The sequence below is a fragment of the Lolium rigidum genome, chromosome 1 (genome assembly GCF_022539505.1).
Source record: "Lolium rigidum isolate FL_2022 chromosome 1, APGP_CSIRO_Lrig_0.1, whole genome shotgun sequence".
Taxonomy (NCBI): Eukaryota; Viridiplantae; Streptophyta; class Magnoliopsida; order Poales; family Poaceae; genus Lolium; species Lolium rigidum.
The window spans coordinates 8589676-8615184 of NC_061508.1; the positions used below are offsets into that span (position 1 = coordinate 8589676).

General features: G+C 47.0%; 1 protein-coding gene across 1 annotated transcript; it reads left to right on the forward strand.

Annotated features, from left to right (window-relative positions):
- The first annotated feature begins 206 nt into the window (after window positions 1-206).
- Window positions 207-21835, forward strand: LOC124667063 (dirigent protein 5-like). The gene is made up of 3 exons (XM_047204396.1): window positions 207-548; window positions 21644-21658; window positions 21758-21835. Exons 1-3 carry the CDS (start codon window positions 207-209, stop codon window positions 21833-21835), a joined length of 435 nt encoding a protein of 144 aa, XP_047060352.1.
- The last annotated feature ends 3674 nt before the right edge of the window (window positions 21836-25509 follow it).

The window sequence follows — 25509 nt, forward strand, 5'->3', positions numbered from 1 at the left end:
GATCGAGTACAAGCAGACAGGTTTAGAATATCTCAGCTAAACTGATCAGTACTGCCTACTCTTTCAACATGCGCCCCACAGTTCCAAGCATGCGTGCACCTCTATATATCATGCACAACTCGAGCTCTTAGCACCACCACAACACGAGCTAGCTGCCCATTTTGCACCTCAGCAAGATCGATTTACTCAAGCGCACCCGAAACACAATGCAAGGCCTCTCAGCATCTTCCAAGCTGTCCCTGACCGTCTTGTTCACGGTGTTCCTGCTGGGTTTTGCAGGCGCCGCCCATGGCCGCAGGAGGAGGCAAGTCTCCGACGACGAGGACAAGCCGTGCAAGAAGATGACGCTCTACTACCACGACATCCTCTACAACGGCGTGAACAATACGGCCAACGCGACGTCGGTGGCGTCTACCAAGCCGACAGCGCTGAGCACGACCCACCGGAAGAATGGCACCTACTTCGGCACACTGGTGACCTTCGACGACCCGATGACGGCGGGGAAGGCTCTTCCGGTCGCGGGGGAGGAGCCTGTGGCGCGCGCGCATGTTGGGTATAAGCACGATGGTATATCGTGTCAAGAAAGGACTCTACCCAGGTCCCATATATACATGTAAAATCCCCCTCTAAACCCAAGTCCGGAAATATCAATACAAAACCCAGGTTCGACACGGACCTGTTGCAATCCAATCTCGTGTCTCTAGCCGCGTGCGTGAGTAGCGTTTTTCTCCTGTGATTCTTCATGTGCAGGTATCGATCAAGGCTACAATTGGTATCAGAGCCTCGGTACCACGTTCGTGATCTCCAGAAAGCAAGCAGGAGGTCATGGCGATGGTGAAGCACGTTGGAGATCTAGGGGAAAACAGCGCAGCGGCTGCAGCGCCGAAAGCAGTGGCGACGGTGGGGGCACAGCTGTTCCCTCGCCTGGAACGTGAGGACTACGCCCTTTGGGCGATAAACATGGAAGTTGCCATGGAGGTGGCTGAGATCTGGGAAGTAGTAGATCCCGGAGGCGCAGAGTATGCAAAGGGGGCGGCGAAGTACACGGTAGATCGGAAAGCGCTTACCGCCCTCTACTCTGTGGTGCCAAGAGATGTGACGCCCCATCTGGCCGGAAAGAAATCGGCAAAGGAGGCATGGGCGATGATCAAGGTTCTTCACGAAGGCCATGATCGAGTAAAAGAGGCGCATCGCCAAAGTCTCATGAAAAGCTACAAAAATCTTGCCATGGATGCAAACGAAACCCTAGATCGGTTTTCTACCTGAGTTGTTACACTTGTAAATGGGATCCGTGGCTATGGTGAGAAGTTGGATGAGGTGTCAGTAGTGCGGAGGTTTTTGCGTGCAGCCCCTAAATGGTATCTGCAGCTTGTTACAGCGATCGAGCAGTGTGTTGATCTGAAAACTCTCACGGTTGAAGATTTAATTGGTCGTTTTAAGGCACATGATACTAGGGTTGGTATGAGTTCTGATGATCCAGAGGAAGGTGAGCAGCTGATGCTCACGAAGCAGCAATGGAAGCCTTGTCAGAAGAAAAGCAAGGCGGCTCAAGTAAATCTTCAACCTAAGCAACCCAAGAAGGGCAACGCAGGCCAGGATGATGGTGCAGGACAGCAAAGGAGAAAGTTTGACATCAGGAAGGTGAAGTGCCACAACTGTGGTATCTATGGACACTTCAAATCTGACTGTCGCAAACCTGCTCAGGAGAAGGCCTATGTTGCAGTAAAGGGAGATGAACCAGCTGACATGTTGATGATGGAAGTGGTTGGACTGAGGGAGGATGGTGATCCACCTTCAGAGGCGCTAGTTACTGAAACGGTCACTCTTGTTGAAGAGAAAGTATACCTCCATGACAGGAAGAGGGGGCAGACCGGCAACAGAACATGGTACTTGGATACCGGCGCCAGTAATCATATGACCGGGGATAAATCTCAGTTTGTAGAGTTGTATACCACGGTAGGAGGAACAGTGCGCTTCGGCGATGGCACAACTGTCGAAATTGCTGGACGAGGTACAGTCTTGTTTTCTTCAAGTCGTGGTCATCACAAGGTGTTAGCCGATGTGTATTATATACCCAAACTCAAGAGCAACATAATCAGTCTTGGTCAGCTCGAAGAGAGAGGGTGCAAAATTGTGCTAGAGGATGGATACCTATGGGGGTATGACAGGCAAAGAAATCTGTTGATGAAAGTAAAGAGGTCGAGAAATAGGATGTATATCCTTAATGTTGAACATGCAGATCCTATTTGTCTTATGGCACACATACAGGAAGAAGCGTGGAAGTGGCATGCTCGTTTTGGGCATCTGAATTTTCATGCACTACGCCAACTTGGGCAGAACAACATGGTGAGAGGGTTACCTAGTGTAGATCATGCACCGCAGGTGTGTGATGGGTGTCTCGTTGGAAAGCAAAGAAGAGCACCATTTCCTCGAGAAGCTATGTTTACAACAAGTAAGGTGTTAGAACTCGTGCATGGTGACTTATGTGGTCCGATCACACCAGCGACTCCGGCAGGAAATAAGTATTTTCTGCTTGTGGTAGATGACTTCAGCGGGTATATGTGGATTGTGCTGATAAAGTCAAAAGATCAAGCACTTGATGCATTCAAGAAAATCAAGCTTGCAGCAGAGGTCGAAGTAGAAGCAAAGCTGAAGGCGTTTCGTACAGATCTCGTACAGATCGGGAGGGTGAGTTCACCTCAAATGAGTTCAATTCATTTTGTGAAGCTCATGGCATCAAGCGGTTCTTAACTGCCCCATATTCTCCACATCAAAATGGAGTAGTGGAACGCAGAAATCAAACTGTTGTAGCTATGGCGCAAAGCATGATGAAAAGCAAAGGAGTTCCTGGAAGATTTTGGGGAGAGGCTGTGGTGACGGCAGTATATCTTCTCAATAGGGCACAAACTAAAAGTGTTGTTGGCATGACACCATACAAGGCATGGTGTGGGCACAAGCCGAATGTTGCTCATCTCCGCACGTTTGGTTGCATTGCACATGTTAAAACAGTGGGAGGACACACAAGCAAGCTAGCTGACCGCAGCACGCCTATGATCATGATTGGTTATGAGTCTGGTTCAAAGGCATACCGTGCGTACAATCCTTCTACTAAGCGGGTATGCGTCACGCGCGACGTAGTCTTTGAGGAGGACAAGCCATGGAACTGGGATGCAGCGGAGTCCAGTGTACCAAAAACTAATGAGATATTTCATGTTGTATACAGCTATGTTGAGCAAGCGGAGAATGCAACAGATCGTGATGAGTCAGGAACATCTACTGTACGTGGTGGTGATGGCGAAGGATCGGACGGAGGCTCAGGAGTCTCTCCTAGGTCGCCCGTCACGCCCGGAGCTGGAAGTTCTGCCACGGCAGGAAAAACTGGCGAAAACTCTGCCGCGGCAGAGAAAACGCCAGGAAATGCTGCCCGGCAGCCGTGACTACAAGCGAGCAAGGGTCATCTGAATCAGAACAGAATGCCCAGATACGTCAAGGACGGAGGACCTAGCATCACCTCCAGCAAGAACACGGCCACCTACGCCTGAGAAGCTATGGCCTGTGTTGGATCTGTATCCAGAAGAATCCTTGTGCACGATAAATCCTGTCCATGTGAAGAGAGGAGGACAAGGAAGAGGTCGATGTCTTCTGGCTGAAGATGAAGAACTGGCTAAGTTTGAAGAAGCCAATACTGTTGGTAGTTGGCGTCGTGCGATGGATGATGAATTGGGATCAATAAGAGAAAACGAGACATGGGATCTCGTTGATCTTCCCAAAGGACACAAAGCAATTGGGCTCAAGTGGGTATATAAGCTAAAGAAAGATGCTGATGGGAAAGTGATCAAGCACAAAGCGAGGCTAGTTACAAAAGGATATGTACAAGAGCAAGGAATTGATTTTGATGAGGTTTTTGCTCCAGTTGCAAGAATGCAATCAGTCAGGTTGGTAATGGCACTTGCAGTACAGGAGGCGTGGAAATTGCACCATATGGATGTGAAGACTGCGTTTCTTAATGGCGAATTAGAAGAGGAAGTTTATGTCAAGCAGCCACCTGGTTACATTAAAGAAGGAGCAGAACACAAGGTGTTGAGATTGAAAAAAGCCTTGTATGGTCTGAAGAAAGCACCGCGTGCTTGGAATATGAAGCTAGATCGAACCCTTATATCAATTGGGTTTAAAAGGTGTCCACTTGAGCATGATATGTACAAGCGAGGAAGAGGGACGAAACGTCTCCTTGTTGGTGTCTACGTTGACGACTTGCTAATAACAGGTGCTAATGAAGGTGAAGTTGCAAAATTCAAGACACAAATGAAAGAGTTGTTCAAGATGAGTGACTTGGGACTGCTTAGCTATTATCTTGGCATTGAGGTGTAGCAGAAACCGGGTGTTATCACACTATGTCAGGAGGCTTATGCAAAGAGGATTCTTGAAAAATGTGGAATGGAGGATTGCAATCTATCACAGGTGCATATGGAACCTCGTTTGAAACTGAGTAAAAGGAGTGAATCTCCTAAAGTTGATGCAACTGAATATAGAAGCATAGTTGGGTGCCTAAGGTACTTGGTAAATACAAGACCTGATTTGGCTTATTCAGTTGGAATTGTGAGTCGTTTTATGGAAGCACCCACAACTGAGCACATGAATGCAGTAAAGCATATACTTCGATATATAAAAGGGACCACAAATTTTGGTTGTGTGTACTCAAGAGATGAAAGAGGAGAGGTGAAGCTGCACGGCTATTGTCGGGGGTGTTCCTCGACAATGTCCTCCGATTGGGACTTAGGGTTGATGGAATCCTGCAAGCTGATACGAGGCATCGGTATACAGACAAATGGGGGGAGCGATTTACCCAGGTTCGGGGCCCTCGATGAGGTAAAACCCTTACGTCCCGCTTGTCCGTTCTTGATTATGAAGAAAATAGTGTTACAATGGGGTGCCGAATAGTTCGGCTGTGATCTCGTCGAGATAGCTAATCGCTAGGGTAACCTAGTTCTAAGCTCCCGTTGGCTAAGATCGCTCGGATTGGTTGTGTCCTCGATAGCCCCTCTCCCGGCCTTTATATAGGTGGCCAGGTCCCGAGAGGTTTAATCGAGTACGAGTAGGTTTACAATAGATCTATCTCTAATCTTTCCTTCTTCGGCTCTTTCCGTGTCTTGTACTTCAAGTAATCTTTCACCGCACCGTCCTAGCGGCCCATCTTGTCTTCGAGTACCTTCATGGGCTTCCACCTGGGCCGTATAGGGTAGAGCAATAGTGGTTACCCGAAGGGTAATGCCCACGTCAGTAGCCCCCAAGTGTCTAGCCGAACATAGTTCGGGTACAGACTGAAGCATGTCTTCTTCCGAACTCCTTTTCCTTGATCGTTCTTGCATTTCTTCTGTCTTCTATCGGGTGCACGTCAGCGCTCCCGATGGGAGTAGCCCCCGAGTCTAGGTACGGATGCTCGCAATCCGTGCGTAGACTCAAGTTGTACCACTCGAATATCTTCTTCTGCCGAAACTTTTCCTGCAAGCCTCTTGTAGTGCATCCGATATATTTTCTTTATGCAAGGGATACCGAATAACATGCCCAACTTTTGTTGGTTAACTGCCGATGGCAAAACAATGTTACCCTACACAGAATCAAGTCCCCGGGCATGATCCTGGAGTTCAAAAAAAAGTTCTGTCGGGTGCGCATCCAGCGCTCCTGATGGGAGTAGCCCCCGAGTCCGGGCGCGGGCGTATTACGCCCGGGCGCGGACTTGAGTCAATTATTTCCTTCGAGTCCTCATTTTATCGGGTGCGCGACAGCGCTCCCGATGGGAGTAGCCCCCGAGCCTAAGTGCGGATGCTTGCAATCCGCGCATAGGCTCAAGTCGATCACCCGATCTTTTCTTATCCCTTCGTATGCAATCATTCTCCATGACGTCATTGATGACGTTTTTCTGTCCCCTTGATTCTGACTGATAAGACACGACCTGCCAGCCTTGTTTTCAAGCGATTCCTGCTCCTCTTTACACGGTTAACAAGGCACCTCCTCGATTTCCGCGATCATTAACTGGGGAAAGGCCCATTTAACAACACAAAGCCTTCCTTAAGTTCCTTAAGAGATAAAAAAATCCCTTTTATTCTCCTCCATTCTTCTTCTTCGTCGTTCTTGCTCTTCTTGTTCGCAACTGGAGCTCGCGCCGCCACCACTGTCTTTCCGATTCGTTCAGATCTCGCAATGGTGAAGAAGAAAATCCCTAGTGCCACCGCCAGCTCCACGAGCGTCGGCGCCGCCGCCAGATCTTCTTCGATTCTTGCGAAGGAGGTCGCCCCCAATGCTCCTCCTCCAGCTCCGGCGCCGCCGGCGCCACCAAGTTCATCAGCCAAGCCTGGTGATTGGACAGCCTCGACCGTCACCAAGCGTGACGAAAAAAGGTCCCGAACCCTGGGACTGATCTCCTCCGATGAGGGGAACGTAATCTTTCCAGGTGCGATTTCTCGACCTAACCCTCCTGCCGGCTTTACCGTGATGTTCCTGTCGTTCTTGTACCGAGGCCTTTCCCTTCCTGTTCGAATTCCTCCTCTATCTCCTGCGAACTTACGAAATCCAACTGTGGCAACTCACTCCCAACTCGATTCTTCACGTTGCTGTGTTCATTACCCTCTGCGAAGCATATCTGGGCGTTGAGCCCCACTTTGGTTTGTGGAAGAAGATCTTTTATGTGAAGAGATACAGCAGTAGCAATGGATCTTTTGTCACCGGAGGAGTAGGATTCGTAGCTCGTTCAGATGTTAATTACTTCAATTTCCCGATGAGAGAGTCCGTACAAGGGTGGAGATTGAAGTGGTTCTACATCAAGGATTCTCCATCACCCGAATGCCAGCTCCCTCGCTTCGTCGACGTCCTTGAGGCCAAGCCTAAGAATTCTCGGAAAAATGCTCTCTCTCCCGACGAAAAAACAGAGACCGATGAATTATTTGCCAGATTCCTTCGGATCAAGGAGGCTGATGGGCAAACCATGGTCGGTACAGAAGTAGCGGCAGTGTTTCTGAAACGTCGAGTCCAACCAATCATGGCTAGGGTTCGCCCAATGTGGTTATACTCAGGTCCCAAAGATGAAACTAGAATCAATGCTGCCGAATTATCGGAAAAATAACTGCTTGATGAAGTCCGTCGCCTCACTTCCTTTAGTCAAGAGGATTCGATCCCGCTGATATCTCCATATATTCCTTTCGATGCTGATCATCCAGCACCAGAGGTAATTTCCCCCTTAAACTCTTGGTATGCTGTTACCGACATATATTACTGTTATCCTCATTTACTTTTCCTTTCGACAGACCTTCGCAGCCTCCGAGGATTTTCATAACTTGCCAAATGACACTTCCGAAGGAAGAGGCTCTTCAGAGCCTGTTGACTTTCGTACTATTGAACACACAAGCCCATTCAACGAGCCTGATGACCCGATAGATTCTGAAACTGCCCATGCCAATCTCCCCCATCGCCTAGGTGATACTTGCGACACAGAGAGGATCAGTGCGCAATGACGACGCTGATCACAATGCCTTTGTTGATGCAGCTGCGGAGGAGACCAGGGCTTCTCCTATGAAGAGATCAATCGGCGGTTTTGCCGACGAAGATGACCTCCTTGATTTGTAAGTGCTTTTCTTCTTACTATTTTCAACTTTCTTGACTTTTTCAAATTCTTCTGATAATCTTGATTAATCGAATCTTCCTTGTAGTGATGATACTTTCATTGAGCCTCCGCCCAAAAAGGCCAGATCTGATGCTGTTTCACCGGCTGCCGCAGCTTCCGAAGCTTCGGCTCTTAAAGCGGCTCCCGTGATGCAAGCATCGAAAGCCTCCTCCCTTTCCAAAGGGAAAGATGCTGCTGCTGCAGCTCCTCCTTCTGTAAGTCTTTGCTGAATCTAACAAGAACCTTTCAAAACATGTCTTTGCTTAACGATCCTTGTCAAACATTTCCTTTTTTCAAGGATCTGCGAGGTGTGATATCCTCTTTAGAGGCCTTCGCCTCTCAATTCACCTCTCTAGAGGCGGACAAGATTCGGCTGCAGGAGGAGGCTAAGTCTTCCTCTTCAAAGTTGGAAGGTGCCATCAAAAAGGCCGCCATAGCTCGCCAGGAGGTCGACTCCCTGAAAGAAGAGCTAAACAAGCTAAAGGAGCGGCTGAAGGAGGAGGAAGCTCGGACGGCAGAAAAAGATGAACTCCTCCGCCAATCTGCCTTGGCCTTACTTGGTAAGTTCCTACGTCCCACGTAGATTATTACTTCTTTTCTTTTTTTATGGATCTGCTTCTTCGTCAACGATTTCTTTTGACCACTTGCAGAAGCTGCCGACATCCCTGCTACTGCCTTGGATAAAATTCCGAGCAACTCCCCGGCAAACGGTGTGTCGACGGTTCTCGCCGCTCACCAACTCACCCGGGGGCTCCTTGACAAGGGAAAGGGTGCTCTGGCGCGGATGCATTCGATGATATTCCCCAAGGCCACGCAGGAGAAGACTCTGGGGCAGCTAATTGATGCTTTCGCAGTCGACACCAAGGAGGTCATTGAGGTATTCAAGCGTACCTCGCGTACCTATGGCGCCCTACTTGCCTTCCAACTTATGATGGGTTACGGCTTTAAGGCTGACATTGAAGAAATGACTAAGGAGCTGCCGAAAGGAAAAGATGGGCGATCTATTGATCTGAGCACTTTTACGGCGTCTGCCCGTACTTGTGCTCGCCAGCTCCTTGATTTAGTCTCGAGAAAAACATCGGTTGGCCCTAGCCTGTCGACCCAGACTCAGGCTCCTTGATTGTTGTAACATTTTCACCCTTGGGCTAGCATGAAACATTATTCTGCTGCAAGGACTTTAAGTTTGTAATGAATATTATGCCGGCAATGTTGCCAGCATGTTTTTAACGTAATATCTTCACTTGTGCTTCTCCTGATAGGGATTGCTTATACCTCTCCCGATGGGAGTTTTGCTGAATGTCTAATTTGACCATATTATCCTCTTTAACACTGTTGCCTGCAGGTTTTCCCAGTGCCCTCGTTTGTTGATGACTCCTCTGGTGTTGTTCCCGAAAATGATCGGATCCAACGGATGAAGGATCGGATCACCCAGATGGAGAAAGACCTGCGCAGCACTTATGCTCTGGCCGCAATTATCAATAAGAAGAGCGAGACTGCAGCCGACTGATGGCGTGTAACTCACACGTTCGTTGGGAACCCCAAGAGGAAGGTATGATGCGCACAGTAGCAAGTTTTCCCTCAGAAAGAAACCAAGGTTTAATCGAACCAGGAGGAGCCAAGAAGCACGTTGAAGGTTGATGGTGGCGAAATGTGATGCGGCGCAACAACAGGGATTCCGGCGCCAACGTGGAATCCGCACAACAAAACCAAAGTACTTTGCCCCAACGAAACGAGTGAGGTTGTCAATCTCACCGGCTTACCGTAACAAAGGATTAAGCGTATCGAGTGGAAGATGATTGTTTGCAAGAAAATAGTAAAACACAATTGCAGTAGATTGTATGCTATGTAAAGAATAGGACCGGGGTCCACAGTTCACTAGAGGTGTCTCTCCCATAAGATAAAAGCATGTTGGGTGAACAAATTACAGTCGGGCAATTGACAAATAGAGAAGGGCATAACAATGCATATACATGATATGATAAATATAGTGAGATTTAATTGGGCATTACGACAAAGTACATAGACCGCCATCCAACCGCATCTATGCCTAAAAAGTCCACCTTCAGAGTTATCATCCGAACCCCATTCGGTATTAAGTTGCAAAGCAACGGACAATTGCATTAAGTATGGTGCGTAATGTAATCGACAACTACATCCTTAGACATAGAATCAATGTTTTATCCCTAGTGGCAACATCACATCACAACCTTAGAACTTTTCATCACTTGTTCCAGGAGTCAATGAAGGCATGAACCCACTATCGAGCATAAATACTCCCTCTTGGAGTTAAGAGTACAAACTTGGCCGAGCCTCTACTAATAACGGAGAGCATGCAAGATCATAAACAACACATAAACAATAGATTGATAATCACCATAACATAGTATTCTCTATCCATCGGATCCCGACAAACACAACATATAGAATTACGAGATAGATGATCTTGATCATGTTAGGCAGCTCACAAGATCCAACAATGAAGCACAATTAGGAGAAGAAGACCATCTAGCTACCGCTATGGACCCATGGTCCAGGGGTGAACTACTCACTCATCACTCCGGGAGGCGATTATGGCGATGAAGAGTCCTCCGGGAGATGAATCCCCTCTCCGGCAGGGTGCCGGAGGCGATCTCCTGAATCCCCCGAGATGGGATTCGCGGCGGCGTCTCTGGAAGGTTTTCCGTATCGTGGCTCTCGGTACTGGGGGTTTCGCGACGGAGGCTTTAAGTAGGCGAAAGGGTAGGTCAGGAGGCGGCGCGAGGGGCCCACACCACAGGCCGGCGCGGCCAGGGCCTGGGCCGCGCCGCCCTATGGTGTGGCCACCTCGTGGCCCCACTTCCTTCCCTCTTCGGTCTTCTGGAAGCTCCGTGCAAAAATAGGACCCTGGGCGGTGATTTCGTCCAATTCCGAGAATATTTCCTTACTAGGATTTCTGAAACCAAAAACAGCGAGAAAACAAGAATCGGCTCTTCAAGCATCTTGTTAATAGGTTAGTTCCGAGAAAATGCGTAAATACGACATATAATGTGCATAAAACATGTAGGTATCATCAATAAAGTAGCATGGAACATAAGAAATTATCGATACGTTGGAGACGTATCAGCATCCCCAAGCTTAGTTCTGCTCGTCCCGAGCAGGTAAAACGATAACAAAGATAATTTCGGAAGTGACATGCCATCATAATCTTGATCATACTATTTGTAAACATATGTAATGAATGCAGCGATCAAAACAAAGGTAATGACATGAGTAAACAAGTGAATCATAAAGCAAAGACTTTTCATGAATAGTACTTCAAGACAAGCATCAATAAGTCTTGCATAAGAGTTAACTCATAAAGCAATAAATCAAAATAAAGGTGTTGAAGCAACACAAAGGAAGATTAAGTTTCAGCGGTTGCTTTCAACTTATAACATGTATATCTCATGGATATTGTCAACATAAAGTAATATAACAAGTGCAATATGCAAGTATGTAGGAATCAATGCACAGTTCACACAAGTGTTTGCTTCTTAAGGTGGAGGGAGATAGGTAAACTGACTCAACAATAAAAGTAAAAGAATGGTCCTTCAAAGAGGAAAGCATCGATTGCTCGTATTTGTGCTAGAGCTTTTATTTTGAAAACATGAAACAATTTTGTCAACGGTAGTAATAAAGCATATGAGTTATGTAAATTATATCTTACAAGTTGCAAGCCTCATGCATAGTATACTAATAGTGCCCGCACCTCGTCCTACTTAGCTTGGACTACCGGATCTTTGCATGCCATGTTTCAACCAGGTGTCACAAAGGGGTACCTCCATGCCGCATGTACAAAGGTCTAAGGAGAATGCTCGCAGTTTGGATTTCTCGCTTTTGATTATTCTCAACTTAGACATCCATACCGGGACAACATGGACAACAGATAATGGACTCCTCTTAAATGCATAAGCATGTAGCAATGATTATTATTCTCATATGAGATTGAGGATATATGTCCAAAACTGAAACTTCAACCATGATTCATGGCTTTAGTTAGCGGCCCAATGTTCTTCTCTAACAATTTTGCATGCTCCAACCACTAAGGTGATAGATCCTTCAGACAATACGGACATGCATAGCAACTCACATGATATTCAACAATAGTTGATGGCGTTCCCCAGAAGCATGGTTATCGCACAACAAGCAACTTAATAAAAGATAAAGTGCATAAGTTCATATTCAATACTACGATAGTTTTTAAGGCTATTTTGTCCCATGAGCTATATATTGCAAAGGTGAATGATGGAATTTTAAAGGTAGCACTCAAGCAATTTACTTTGGAATGGCGGAGAAATACCATGTAGTAGGTAGGTATGGTGGACACAAATGGCATAGTGGTTGGCTCAAGGATTTTGGATGCATGAGAAGTATTCCCTCTCGATACAAGGTTTAGGCTAGCAAGGTTATTTGAAGCAAACTCAAGGATGAACAGGTGCAGCAAAACCCACATAAAAGACATATTGTAAACATTATAAGACTCTACACCGTCTTCCTTGTTGTTCAAAACTCAATACTAGATATTATCTAGACCTTAGAGAGACCAAATATGCAAATCAAATTTTAGCAAGCTCTATGTATTTCTTCATTAATGGGTGCAAAGCATATGATGCAACAGCTTAAACATGAGCACAACAATTGCCAAGTATCACATTATCCAAGACATTTTAGAATTACTACATGTAGCATTTTCCAATTCCAACCATATAACAATTTAACGAAGAAGAAACTTCGCCTTGAACATTATGAGTAAAGCCTAAGGACATATTTGTCCATATGCAACAGAGGAGCGTGTCTCTCTCCCACAAAGTGAATGCTAGGATCCATTTTATTCAAACAAAAACGAAAACAAAAACAAACCGACGCTCCAAGTAAAGAACACAAGATGTGATTGAATAAAAATATAGTTTTAGGGGAGGAACCTGATGATGTTGTCGATGAAGAAGGGGATGCCTTGGGCATCCCCAAGCTTAGACGCTTGAGTCTTCTTAGAATATGCAGGGGTGAACCACGGGGGCATCCCCAAGCTTAGAGCTTTCACTCCTCTTGATCATAGTATATCATTCTCCTCTCTTGACCCTTGAAAACTTTCTTCACACCAAACTTCAAGCAAACTCATTAGAGGGTTAGTGCACAATTAATAATTCACATATTCAGAGGTGACACAAACATTCTTTACACTTCTGTACATTGCATAAAGCTACTGGACATTAATGGATCAAAGAAATAAATCCAACATAGCAAAAGAGGCAATGCGAAATAAAAGGCAGAATCTGTCAAAAACAGAACAGTCCGTAAAGACGAATTTAAAGATGGCACCAGACTTGCTCAAATGGAAAAACTCAAAACTAATGAAAGTTGCATACATATCTGAGGATCACGCTCGTAAATTGACAGATTTTTTCGAATTTTCTACAGAGGCCTGTGCCCAGATTCGTGACAGACAGCAATGCTGTTTCTGCGCAGCGATCCCAAATATAACATCAACTTTGACATAGAAACTTTACTTGGCACAAAAACATGATAAGGAGAGGTTGCTACAGTAGTAAACAACTTCCAAGACTCAACAAAACAAAAAATTGCTGTAGTAAAAACATGGGTTGTCTCCCATAAGCGCTTTTCTTTAACGCCTTTCAGCTAGGCGCAGAAAGTGCAAATCAAGTATTATCAAGAGATGAAGCATCAACATCATAACCAGGGTATTGGGAGTTTTCTCAACAATGCATGTTATCTCGTCTATGTAAGTTTCAGAGGCTCCTTTTTCATTATTCTTAGGCTTACTATTCTCATCAAACAAATTTTCAGGAACAAGCCAACCATAGTTATTTTCTAGAGCTTCATGCATTCCTAGGAGTTTACAAGGTATTGTTGTCTTAACCTCCCCACCATCATTAATATCATTAGTGTACTTTACTCTCTCCATATCCATCTTTTCAAGTATTTGTTTAAAATTAGGAAAGAAACCAAGCCTCTTATGCTTAATAAAAACTTTTCTAGCTTCTTTAACTATATCCTCAAATTCTCTAACAAGGACTTTTAAAACAAAATTTCTCTTTCCCCCCATCTCCATATCCGAAAGTGTAAGAAACATATGTTGTATTATGGGATTGAGATTAACAAATCTAGTTTCTAAAATGTGTATCAAACAGGCAGAAGCACTTTCATAAGTAGGAGCAGTTTTTAATAATGGTATATCTTCAAAATCTTCATCCATACTAACATGGGTGAAAAATTCTTCTATATTATCTCTTCCAATGATACACCCTCGTCCTACCGGTATCTCTTCCAAAGTAAACTTAGGATTAAGCATGATGAAATAAGCAAAAAGTAAACTAGGCAAACAAAGTAAAGACAAGTAACTAATTTTTTGTGTTTTTGATATAGAGAGCAAGACAGTAAATAAAGTAAAACTAGCAACTAATTTTTTTGTGTTTTGTTTAGGTGCAGCAAACAAAGTAGTAAATAAAATAAAGCAAGACAAAAACAAAGTAAAGAGATTGAGAAGTGGAGACTCCCCTTGCAGCGTGTCTTGATCTCCCGGCAACGGCGCCGGAAAAAGAGCTTGATGGCGTGTAACTCACACGTTCGTTGGGAACCCCAAGAGGAAGGTATGATGCGCACAGTAGCAAGTTTTCCCTGAGAAAGAAACCAAGGTTTAATCGAACCAGGAGGAGCCAAGAAGCACGTTGAAGGTTGATGGTGGCGAAATGTGATGCGGCGCAACAACAGGGATTCCGGCGCCAACGTGGAATCTGCACAACAAAACCAAAGTACTTTGCCCCAACGAAACGAGTGAGGTTGTCAATCTCACCGGCTTGCTCGTAACAAAGGATTAAGCGTATCGAGTGGAAGATGATTGTTTGCAAGAAAATAGTAAAACACAATTGCAGTAGATTGTATGCTATGTAAAGAATAGGACCGGGGTCCACAGTTCACTAGAGGTGTCTCTCCCATAAGATAAAAGCATGTTGGGTGAACAAATTACGATCGGGCAATTGACAAATAGAGAAGGGCATAACAATGCATATACATGATATGATAAATATAGTGAGATTTAATTGGGCATTACGACAAAGTACATAGACCGCCATCCAACTGCATCTATGCCTAAAAAGTCCACCTTCGATTATCATCCGAACCCCATTCGCATTAAGTTGCAAAGCAACGGACAATTGCATTAAGTATGGTGCGTAATGTAATCGACAACTACATCCTTAGACATAGAATCAATGTTTTATCCCTAGTGGCAACGAGCACATCACAACCTTAGAACTTTCCGTCACCGTCCTGAGTGTCAATGAAGGCATGAACCCACTATCGAGCATAAATACTCCCTCTTGGAGTTAAGAGTACAAACTTGGCCGAGCCTCTACTAATAACGGAGAGCATGCAAGATCATAAACAACACATAAACAATAGATTGATAATCACCATAACATAGTATTCTCTATCCATCGGATCCCGACAAACACAACATATAGAATTACAGATAGATGATCTTGATCATGTTAGGCAGCTCACAAGATCCAACAATGAAGCACAATTAGGAGAAGACGGCCATCTAGCTACTGCTATGGACCCATGGTCCAGGGGTGAACTACTCACTCATCACTCCGGAGGCGATCATGGCGATGAAGAGTCCTCCGGGAGATGAATCCCCTCTCCGGCAGGGTGCCGAGGCGATCTCCCGAATCCCCCGAGATGGGATTCGCGGCGGCGGCGTCTCCGGAAGGTTTTTTTCCGTATCGTGGCTCTCGGTGCGGGGGTTTCGCGACGGAGGCTTTAAGTAGGCGAAAGGGTAGGTCGGGAGGCGGCGCGAGGGGCCCACACCACGGGCCGGCGCGGCCGGGGCCCGGGCCGCGCCGCCCTATGGTGTGGCCACCTCGTGGCCCCACTTCCTTCCCTCTTCGGTCTTCTGGAAGCTCCGTGCAAAAATAGGACCCCTGGCGGTGATTTCGTCCAATTCCGAGAATATTTCCTTACTAGGATTTCTGAAACCAAAAACAGCGAGAAAACAAGAATCGGCTCTTCGGCATCTTGTTAATAGGTTAGTTCCAGAAAATGCGTAAATACGACATATAATGTGCATAAAACATGTAGGTATCATCAATAAAGTAGCATGGAACATAAGAAATTATCGATACGTTGGAGACGTATCACCGACGTGGAGCGGTATGCTCTTACTGAGCTGCATAAGGCTACCGAGAGCTTGAACTGTGAGTCCTTTAATCTCTTTACCCTTTGGTTGATAGCGTTTTCTCTGATCTTCTTCTGCTTCTTTATCAGTCATAGCTCTGAATCGTGCGGAAGAGAGCAAACGGATTCACGAGCGTGTGAATGCCTTGGTTGAGTTATCCTCAGCCGAGGAAATTTTCTGGCGAGAGAACTCGAAGGCATCGGCTGTCGCACGGTTTCAGGATCGAGTCCAACAGGTCCACCATTTCTTCGACAAGTTCTATAGAGCCATGAGGGTGGTTTGGAAGACGATGTTTCCTTTGAACGCAGTTCCCCCCACGCTTCTTGCGTTAATGTCGGAGTTTGGTAACGCCAGGAAGATCCGGGACTGGGTGCGCGCGCAAGTTTTTGCAGGAGCCAAGTTTACGCTTGCTCTTGTACTTGCCCGTTATCCTTCAGCAGGTTTACTCTCGATTGCCAACGTTACTGGAGACTTGGAAGCGCTGTATCCGAAGGTGTTGTTGCCTGCGAACATAATTGTCGACAGGCTCGAGAAAGATTCAAAGGTACCTGAAGAAAAAGAAACTCCGCAAGGGTGATCTCAGGGTTTTAGTAACTGTTTGTAAATAGTTTGACAACTTCATCGAAGCGTGTAGATGACGCCTTTTCATTCGGTAGATACATGCGTATGTACTTTTACCACGTTATTGCCGTTGGCAAGTTTCAATTTGGAGCGAATCTTGGTTGCTCGTTTTTAAATGTATGTATATTGGCTGTTTTAGCAAATCATGTGAGTGATCAGCTCGTGTTGCAGGTCTTGCTAAACCTGTTGTATGCGCAACTTTGCTTTCAACCGTTTTAAATTTCGACAGGCACTCCCAAATATTTCGGGTGTAGTGATTCTGCCGATGAGCCCGTTGTTCCTTGATATTTCCATAAGTGAAATATCGAACGTGGGTTGTTGTTTGTGTGTATTTCCAAACTCTTGCTATTTACGGCACTCGTAGAGGCATCTATAGCAGAGGGAAGGGTGAACGTCTTTCCAGCGCTCGTAGAGGCTTTCTGGAGCTGGATCTTCCGCCCTGTACTATGTTTGTATAGTGATGGGGCTTAGAAGTTTGTGATCACTGCAATGCTTAACAAAAAATTGAAGCTTAAGTTCTTATTGATAAGGTAAGCACAATGCTGGAGGGCGAAAGGGAAAGCCCTGTTTATACTAAAGGAAAACAAAAATAAATGCTGATAAACTGCTTAAGCAAGGAAGGGGTTCTTTTCTTCCTCTGGCTTCTTCACCATGTTAGGAGTAGCCGCGGCGTTGTTGATTTCACCAGGGGTTTGAGCAGTGACTGCCAGTGTCTTGCTGTTTTCTATGTCTTCTGCATCATCAACTGCCGAACCTTTGACTGCCGAAGCTTTTGTTGCCAAAGCTCCTGCTGCTGAGGCTTCTGCTGTCGAGGCTTTAAGAGCAAGGTCGGCTGTCTTCTTTTTGCTTCCCCTGTCATCCTTTTCTTCCTTGATTTCACGCAGCAACAACTTAGGTGGAGGCTTAATAAATTCTTGCTTTCTCCCAAACTTCGCCGCGATCCTCTGGAAATCGCGGTCGCAACTGTCGGAGCGCGAAAAACTTCCATGGACTGTGATGTTTGTCCCTTTGTTGCCAGGCATCTTCAGCTTGAGATAAGCATAGTGCGGCACGGCCATGAACTTGGCGTAGGCTGGTCTCCCGAGTATGGCGTGATACTGTGACTCCCAGTTCACTACCTCAAACTCGATCTTTTCCTTCCTGAAATTGTCGGATCTGCCGAAGACAACGTTCAGATAAATTCTTCCAAGGGAATAACCTGGTTCAGTTGGCAAAATCCCATGGAAGCAGGTGTCTGTCTCTTCCAGCATTCCCATGGTGATCCCCATACTCTTAATCGTGTCGACGAAAATCAGGTTTAACTCACTTCCCCCATCCATAAAGACTTTGCTCATCTTGAATCCCCCTATCTGTGCCTCAACTACCAGGGCAGCATGTCCTGGTTTTGGTATGGTCATCGGGTGGTCTGCTCGACTGAACGTAATGTTCTGAGAGGACCACTCGACATACTCAGGGATGTTTGCCATGATGCTTTTGGCCAGATTAATTTCTCGAGTGAGCTTCTTCATCTCTCTTCTCGAGACGCCTTGTCTTGTGGATCATGCTCATCCGCCCACGTGGTGGTGGGAATGTCTCGTTGGGTTGATGAGGTTGGGCCTGCTCGGACTTGGTGCCTGTGGTGGAGGTGGAGGAGGAGGTGGTAACGGTTCTGTCGTCCCGATCGCTGGATGAGTTTATGCATGTCAAGGAACTGTCGACAATCCCTGAGAAGGTGACTTGACTTCGTTTTGCCGTCCTTGGAGTCGACATACGAGTGCAAGTAACAGGAGGCGTTGATCTGTTCAGCATAGGGTAACTCGGGAGCCCTCTGTTGTCGTGGTTTATAATTGCCGCGGTTTCCAGAGTTGTTTCGGTTGCCATCTTGTCGATCATCTCTTCTTTCATCATACCGATCATCATGTCGGTCGGAGTATCCTGCGGCTACCAGATTGCTGTCGTCGTAGTTGCGATTTTTCCTCCTTTTGTTCCGATCCCTTCGGCTACCCGAGTCGTGTTTTGGCTGGTCATCGTCTTCGTTATCACTGCGCTGTCGTGGTCTTCGCACGTTGTCCTCGCCATCAGCCCAACTGTTGGCGATTTCCATCAGCTTGGTGATGGTTTTTGGCTTTTTGCGTCCAAGTTCTTCTATGTAACTTTCGCGCCGGACGCCATCGCTGAAAGCGTCGATTGCTCTGTCTACAGATACATCTTCGGCAGCGTTTAGGAGTTTGGTAAACCTCCCTATGTAAGAGCGCATCGACTCCTTCTGCTTTTGCTGGCAGTTGCGTAACTCCTCGATCCCGACAGGTCTTTTATATGTTGCCTGGAAGTTAGCAACGAAGGCATCTACCAGGTCGTCACATGACTTGATAGAACCTTTCGGCAGTCCTCTTAACCAGGCCCGTGCCGAGTCCTTTAAGTAGAGCTGTAGGCACTGCATTGCTGCTATCTGGTTCCCTTTGTGCAGAATCACAGTCTGCAAGTAATCGTCTATCCAGGATCTTGGTTCCTGCTGCCTGTCATACTTGGCAGCGTCAGTGGGAGTAGGCTTGAATTTTTTGGGTGGCATCGACTCGCGGATTTTGTAACTCAAGCAATCGGCTCCCCTTAGTTCACCATCGTACTCTTGATCCTCGTCTGAGGAATCGTTGTCGTCATCCTTCCTGGCGGCGCGTCGTCGTCTTGCTTTATCGATTCGGCTCTGGGTGATTTCATCCCGAGCATCTCTCGCCCGATGTTTCGAACCACTGGCCTATGCCGTGGTTTTCTCCTTCTGCGGGACTAGGTTGTTTCCCAATATGGCGAGGCTTTCTAGGGCACCGCGATGAGCTTGCGCCATGGATCCTTCGGGGCGTTGGTTGATGAGGTACGCGGCGAGATTGGCTGTTGCTCCCGCTACGTTCTTCGGCCGTGGCATGCCTGCAGTATCCGTGGTCATGAAAGACTTGGTCAGATTCGACGTTATTTCTCTGGCATCGTCTTCTGAGAGCCTGGATATCCTTGATCGATGTTTTCCCGCCCCAAGAGAACTTCGGGGAGCGCTTCCTTGTGAAGCTCTCCGCCGCTTGCTGGATCGTTCTGCCGCGGATAGTTGTCTCTCGAGCGTGGCTTGCTCTCTCGACAGGTGCTCCCGGTTTTTCTCTAGTATAGAGCGGTATGCATTTAGGGTTCCAACCGAGGTTCCTGCAGGGAGCGGGGTGTTGTTGAGCACGGCTGTCCTAGCCGCAGCCCACTCTTCGTCCGCGATGGTGTAGTCGCTGTCGCGATTACTAGCGCTATTTTCGAAGCTCGCCCTTCTGCTGGAACGAGGCGTGCGGTCTCCGTCTCCTCCGTGCCTTGTATTTCCTGTGTTGTTGGCGACGTAGACCTAATGGTGTGCTGTTCTTCGGGTGGTTCTCGGGATGATGCTGCCGACGCTGTCTTCTCCTGACGAGTATCGGGCATTGCAGATGAACGGTGTGTCGCTTGATCCCAAACCGTGCCTGCCGTCGCAGTTTGAGCAGTAGTAGGAGGTTAGTTCTGAAGTCATGGGTTCGTCAGATCCCACCGACATTGAGGATGGTGAACGGGGAGCCGAAGGCGCGGGCAAGCCCATCGACTCTGCCAGGCCAGCCAATAGATCGGACGATGACGACGCACTAGGACTCATTGATCCGGAGGTGGGTGACTCTAGCAGCTGGAGGATTCCCTCCGCGTTGACGTTGTAGTGGACGCTGCCGATGGTCATCTCCATGTTTCCCTGCAGATCTGAGAAGTTCGAGCGAGAAGAATCGCTATGCGGGGTAAACTCGTAGGAGCCGAATCGGATCGGACTTCCCAGAGCTGGTGATGGCGGGGCCGATGAAGATGTCGACGACATGATCAGATCTGCCGATGACTGATCTGGTGCCTGCAGGTTTCCCACAGACGGCGCCAATTGTCGGGGGTGTTCCTCGATAATGTCCTCCGATTGGGACTTAGGTTGATGGAATCCTGCAAGCTGATACGAGGCATCGGTATACAGACAAACGGGGGGAGCGATTTACCCAGGTTCGGGGCCCTCGATGAGGTAAAACCCTTACGTCCTGCTTGTCTGTTCTTGATTATGAAGAAAATAGTGTTACAATGGGGTGCCGAATAGTTCGGCTGTGATCTCGTCGAGATAGCTAATCGCTAGGGTAACCTAGTTCTAAGCTCCCGTTGGCTAAGATCGCTCGGATTGGTTGTGTCCTCGATAGCCCCTCTCCTGGCCTTTATATAGGTGGCCGGGTCCCGAGAGGTTTAATCGAGTACGAGTAGGTTTACAATAGATCTATCTCTAATCTTTCCTTCTTCGGCTCTTTCCGTGTCTTGTACTTCAAGTAATCTTTCACCGCACCGTCCTAGCGGCCCATCTTGTCTTCGAGTACCTTCATGGGCTTCCACCTGGGCCGTATAGGGTAGAGCAATAGTGGTTACCCGAAGGGTAATGCCCACGTCAGCTATAGTGATAGTGATCATGGAGGAAGTATAGATGATCGTAAAAGTACTTCTGGTGTTGTATTCTTCCATGGGAAAAATATAGTAAGCTGGCTGTCACAAAAGCAAGGGTGTGTGGCAAAATCATCCTGTGAAGCGGAGTATATTGCAGCATCGACTGCAGCCTCTCAAGGTGTGTGGTTAGCAAGGTTACTTGGTGATTTGTCAAACCAAGAAACAGAAGAATTGGTGCTAAGTATAGACAACGTATCTGCAATATCTCTTTGCAAAAATCCTGTGCATCATGGTAGAAGTAAGCACATTGATATACAGTACCAGTACATTCGAGAATGCGTAGAAGAGAAGATGGTGGATGTTAAGTATGTTTGCACCGATGATCAGCTTGCAGATATTTTGACCAAGTCTTTAGGACGACTGAAGTTCTTGGAGATGCGCGAAAGGATAGACATCCAAGCTGTGAAGTAAGCACATCGCGCTTAGGGGGTGAATGTTGGGTATAAGCACGATGGTATATCGTGTCAAGCAAGGACTCTACCCAGGTCCCATATATACATGTAAAAATCCCCTTGTAAAACCAAGTCCGAAAATATCAATACAAAACCTAGGTTCGACACGGACCTGTTGCAATCCAATCTCGTGTCTCTAGCCACGTGCGTGAGTAGCATTTTTCTCCTGGTATTCTTCGTGTGCAGGTATCGATCAAGGCTACAGCGCAGGGGTTCTACCTCTACGACAAGCAGGAGTCGTACAACTCCTGGATCGGCTTCTCCATCGTGTTCAACTCCACGGCGCACAAGGGAATAATCAACCTCCTCGGCGCCGACCTCATGGACCAGGAAAAACGAGATCTCTCTGTTGTCGGCGGCACTGGCGACTTCTTCATGACCCGCGGCATCGCCACGCTTTAGCTCGACGCCTACGAGGGGACCGTCTACTTCCGCCTCAAGATGGACATCAAGCTCTACGAGTGCTACGTCTGACAGTACAGCGTATATGTACTGGTGTGGTGTGTGCCAGACTACCAACAGGGAGCTGTTGTGCTGCTACTTAATTCCTTTTATGTCTTTGCATATTTCTTGGTGTGCAGGTTTATACGTCTTGTGGTGTGGCATTGTAGCATACGTCGATAAGTATGCAATGTTAGACGATGTATTTGTATGTGTATAGGTCTCCTTGTATGTCGGTATAGATTGCCGTATTGTAACCGTATGTAAAATCTTGTCAATTTATATATCACACCAGGCAGCCCAGTTAGGGTATGCTTCCCATATTGTTTTGATATGGTATCAGAGCGATTCTTCCTAAAACACATCTAAACCCTAGGAACAGCCGCCGCCGCTGCAATCTCGTCGTCGCCGTCGCAAGCCATAGCCATGTCGCTCGGAAGCTCTTCTTCATCGACGACGGGCAATGGGCATCTCAATGCCTCGATCTCTGAGAAACTCACCAGAGACAATTTCCTCCTATGGGAGGCGCAGGTTCTGCCGGATATTCGTGGAGCTCAACTGGAGGGGTTCCTAGACGGATCGATACCGGCGCCTGAGAAGTAACTGACGGCCAAGGACAAGGACGACAAGGATGTGACAATCCCGAACCCTGCATATGCACGTTGGATCGCTCAGGATCAAACCGTGCTTGGGTATTTGGTGAGGAATATGTCGCGAGAGATACTCACCCAGGTGACGGGGAAGAAGAGTGTGGCAGATGTTTGGGCAGCAGGAGATGTTCTCCTCCCAGTCCAAGGCACGTGTGGTGCAACTTCGCACGACGCTGAACCAATGCAAGAAGGAGAAAAAATTGTTGCATGTTCTTCGATCAGATCAAGCATTTGGCAGATGAGATGGCGACAGCAGGCAAACCTCTTGATAATGAGGACGTTATATCTTATGTTCTGTCTGGCCTGAACAAGGAAAGGTACAACGGATTTGTTGCAGCGATTACTGCCTTGATTAAGGCGGAGAAGTTTATCAGCCTGAGTGACCTCTATGCGCAGTTTCTCTCTTATGAGGCTCGGTTGGAGGAACAGAATCCTACCGACGATCTGTCGGTGATAAGGGATTAACTTATCAATGCCTACAAGTTGTAGACTAGGGTTTAGTTGGAAGTAGAGGGCAAGTAGATCTCGAAGGTTTCAGCCAGAAAGTACTCGACTGCTATGAAAACTAGAGTTGTCGGGAAAACAATGAATCGATCCTCTCTTTGTCCATCGACTCCCCCTTATATAAGAGGCGGAGCCGAGGGTTTCGTGACACACAAGTTACAGAGTCCGGGAGGGTTTCTGACCCGTCCCGCAATAGTTACAAGTTAATATTCCTAATACAATTATATCTTTCCAAACTATCTCCCGACTAGGCCTTTGGGCTTTGTAAAACTTCGGGTCGTGGGCCTCCAGTAAACCCCGGGTACCTTCTCCGGCAAACCCATTGGGGATGCCTATGTCAGTCGGGCAATGTTGTTGCCCGTGGTCGCGGTGGAGGATACCGTGGTGGTCACAACACTAGCGGGCAAGGAGCATACTACCCTGATCAGCCCTATGAGCAGCGTGGTGGGTATGACAATCACCGCGGCGGATATGACAGTCACCGTGGAGGAGGATCAGGAAACTACCGCGGCGGTCGTCGCGGGAATCAAGGGAACCGTCAGGTCTATAATGGCGGGAACCAAGGAGATAACAAGCCCACATGTCAACTGTGCGGCAAGGTTGGGCATACTGCACTCAACTGCTGGAAGCGATTCCAGAAAAACTATCATGGCCCTGAAAGGACAGCCAGTGCAACTTTTGGTTCATACGACGTCGACACCAACTGGTATGTTGATTCTGGAGCCACGGATCACATCACGGGTGAGCTAGAAAAACTCCAAGTGAGGGATCGCTACACTGGAAACTGGAAATGAGCAAATCCACACAGCTAGTGGTGCAGGTATGGATATACATCACATTGGTCACTCTGGAATTCGTACCCGCAATAATCATGACTTGCAACTTAAGAATATTCTTCATGTTCCTCAAGCCACAAAAAGTCTCCTTGCCACTAGTAAATTAGCCTTTGATAACCATGCTTTTGTTGAATATTGGCCTGATACTTTTTTTATTAAGGATCAGGACACGAGACAGGTCCTTCTTCACGGTAGATGTGTCGGCGGGCTTTACCCTATACCACAATCAGCTCCATCTCCATCAAGTCATCAAGCACATGGTGTCGCCAAATCGTCTTCTACCCTCTGGCATAGGCGTCTCGGTCATCCCTCCTCGGTGATAGTTCGTCAAGTTCTTCAAGACAATAATATTTTGTTTAGTGAGTCCAATAAGGAGTCAGTTTGTGATGCTTGTCAAATGGCTAAGAGTCATCAACTTCCCTATCCCACTTCAACAAGTGTATCTAGTTTTCCTCTTGAACTTGTGTTTTCTGATATTTGGGGCCCTGCCTCTGAATCCTTTGGAAGATATAAATATTATGTCAGTTTTATTGATGATTTCAGTAAATTCACATGGATCTATTTCCTCAAAAAGAAGTCCGGTGTGTTTCAGAAATTTCATGATTTCCAGAGTCTTGTTGAAAGGCTTTTTGATAGGAAAATCATAGCAATTCAAACAGATTGGGGAGGTGAGTATCAAAAACTCCACCCCTTTTTTCAAAAAGTAGGCATATCACATCTAGTTTCATGCCCTCATGCGCACCAGCAAAATGGTCCCGCTGAGCGCAAACATCGACACATTGTTGAAGTTGGTCTCTCACTTCTTGCATATGCATCTATGCCTTTAAAGTTTTGGAATGAGGTGTTTAATACAGCTGTCTACTTGATTAACAGACTTCCTAGTAGGGTCATACAATCGCTTACACCCATGGAACGTCTCTTTGGAAGCAAAGGTGACTATTCTTTGCTCCGAATTTTTGGATGTGCATGTTGACCCCTAATCTTCGCCCATATAACAATCATAAGCTCCAGTTTCGATCAAAATAGTGTGTCTTCATTGGCTATAGTAATCTTCACAAAGGGTACAAGTGTCTCGATATTTCTAGTGGCCGTGTGTATATTTCACGTGATATAGTGTTTGATGAAGCACTGTTTCCCTTTGCTGCCCTCCACTCTAATGCTGGTGCACGCTTGCGTGAAGAAATCAATCTCCTTCCTCTCAATTTGCAACCACTTAACTTGCATAGTCATGAGGGGCACGTTTTACCAGCTGAACAATCTGATAATCCTGCTCCAGCTGAGTCATTTGTACAGGAAACAGGTGAAAATTTGGAGTCTGATGGTGATTCCAGCAATTTTTCAGCCCCTGGTGCTGCTTCTCCCGCCCAGATAGGCCAATCATTGGCTCCTGACATAGATTCGGGATCATCCTCGGGATCCGGCGCGCAATCTTCCTCGGGGCAGTCCCCGCCAGGGCCAGCAGCTTCCTCTTCACGCGTGGCAGATGGGGATGGGCCGCTCCTCCCTCCTGCGGGTCCGCGCAGGACCACTGCACGTGCAGTGCCGCGTGACGACGCGGCTTCGTCTGATGCGCCAGGATCCTCTGTGGCTGCGCCTACGTCTTCAGATGAGGTTACATGATCGTCTGTGGCTCCCTTGTCTGTAT

Coding starts and splice junctions, on each gene's coding strand:
- LOC124667063 (XM_047204396.1), top strand. CDS start 207: ATGCAAGGCCTCTCAGCATCTTCCAAGCTGTCCCTGACCGTCTTGTTC.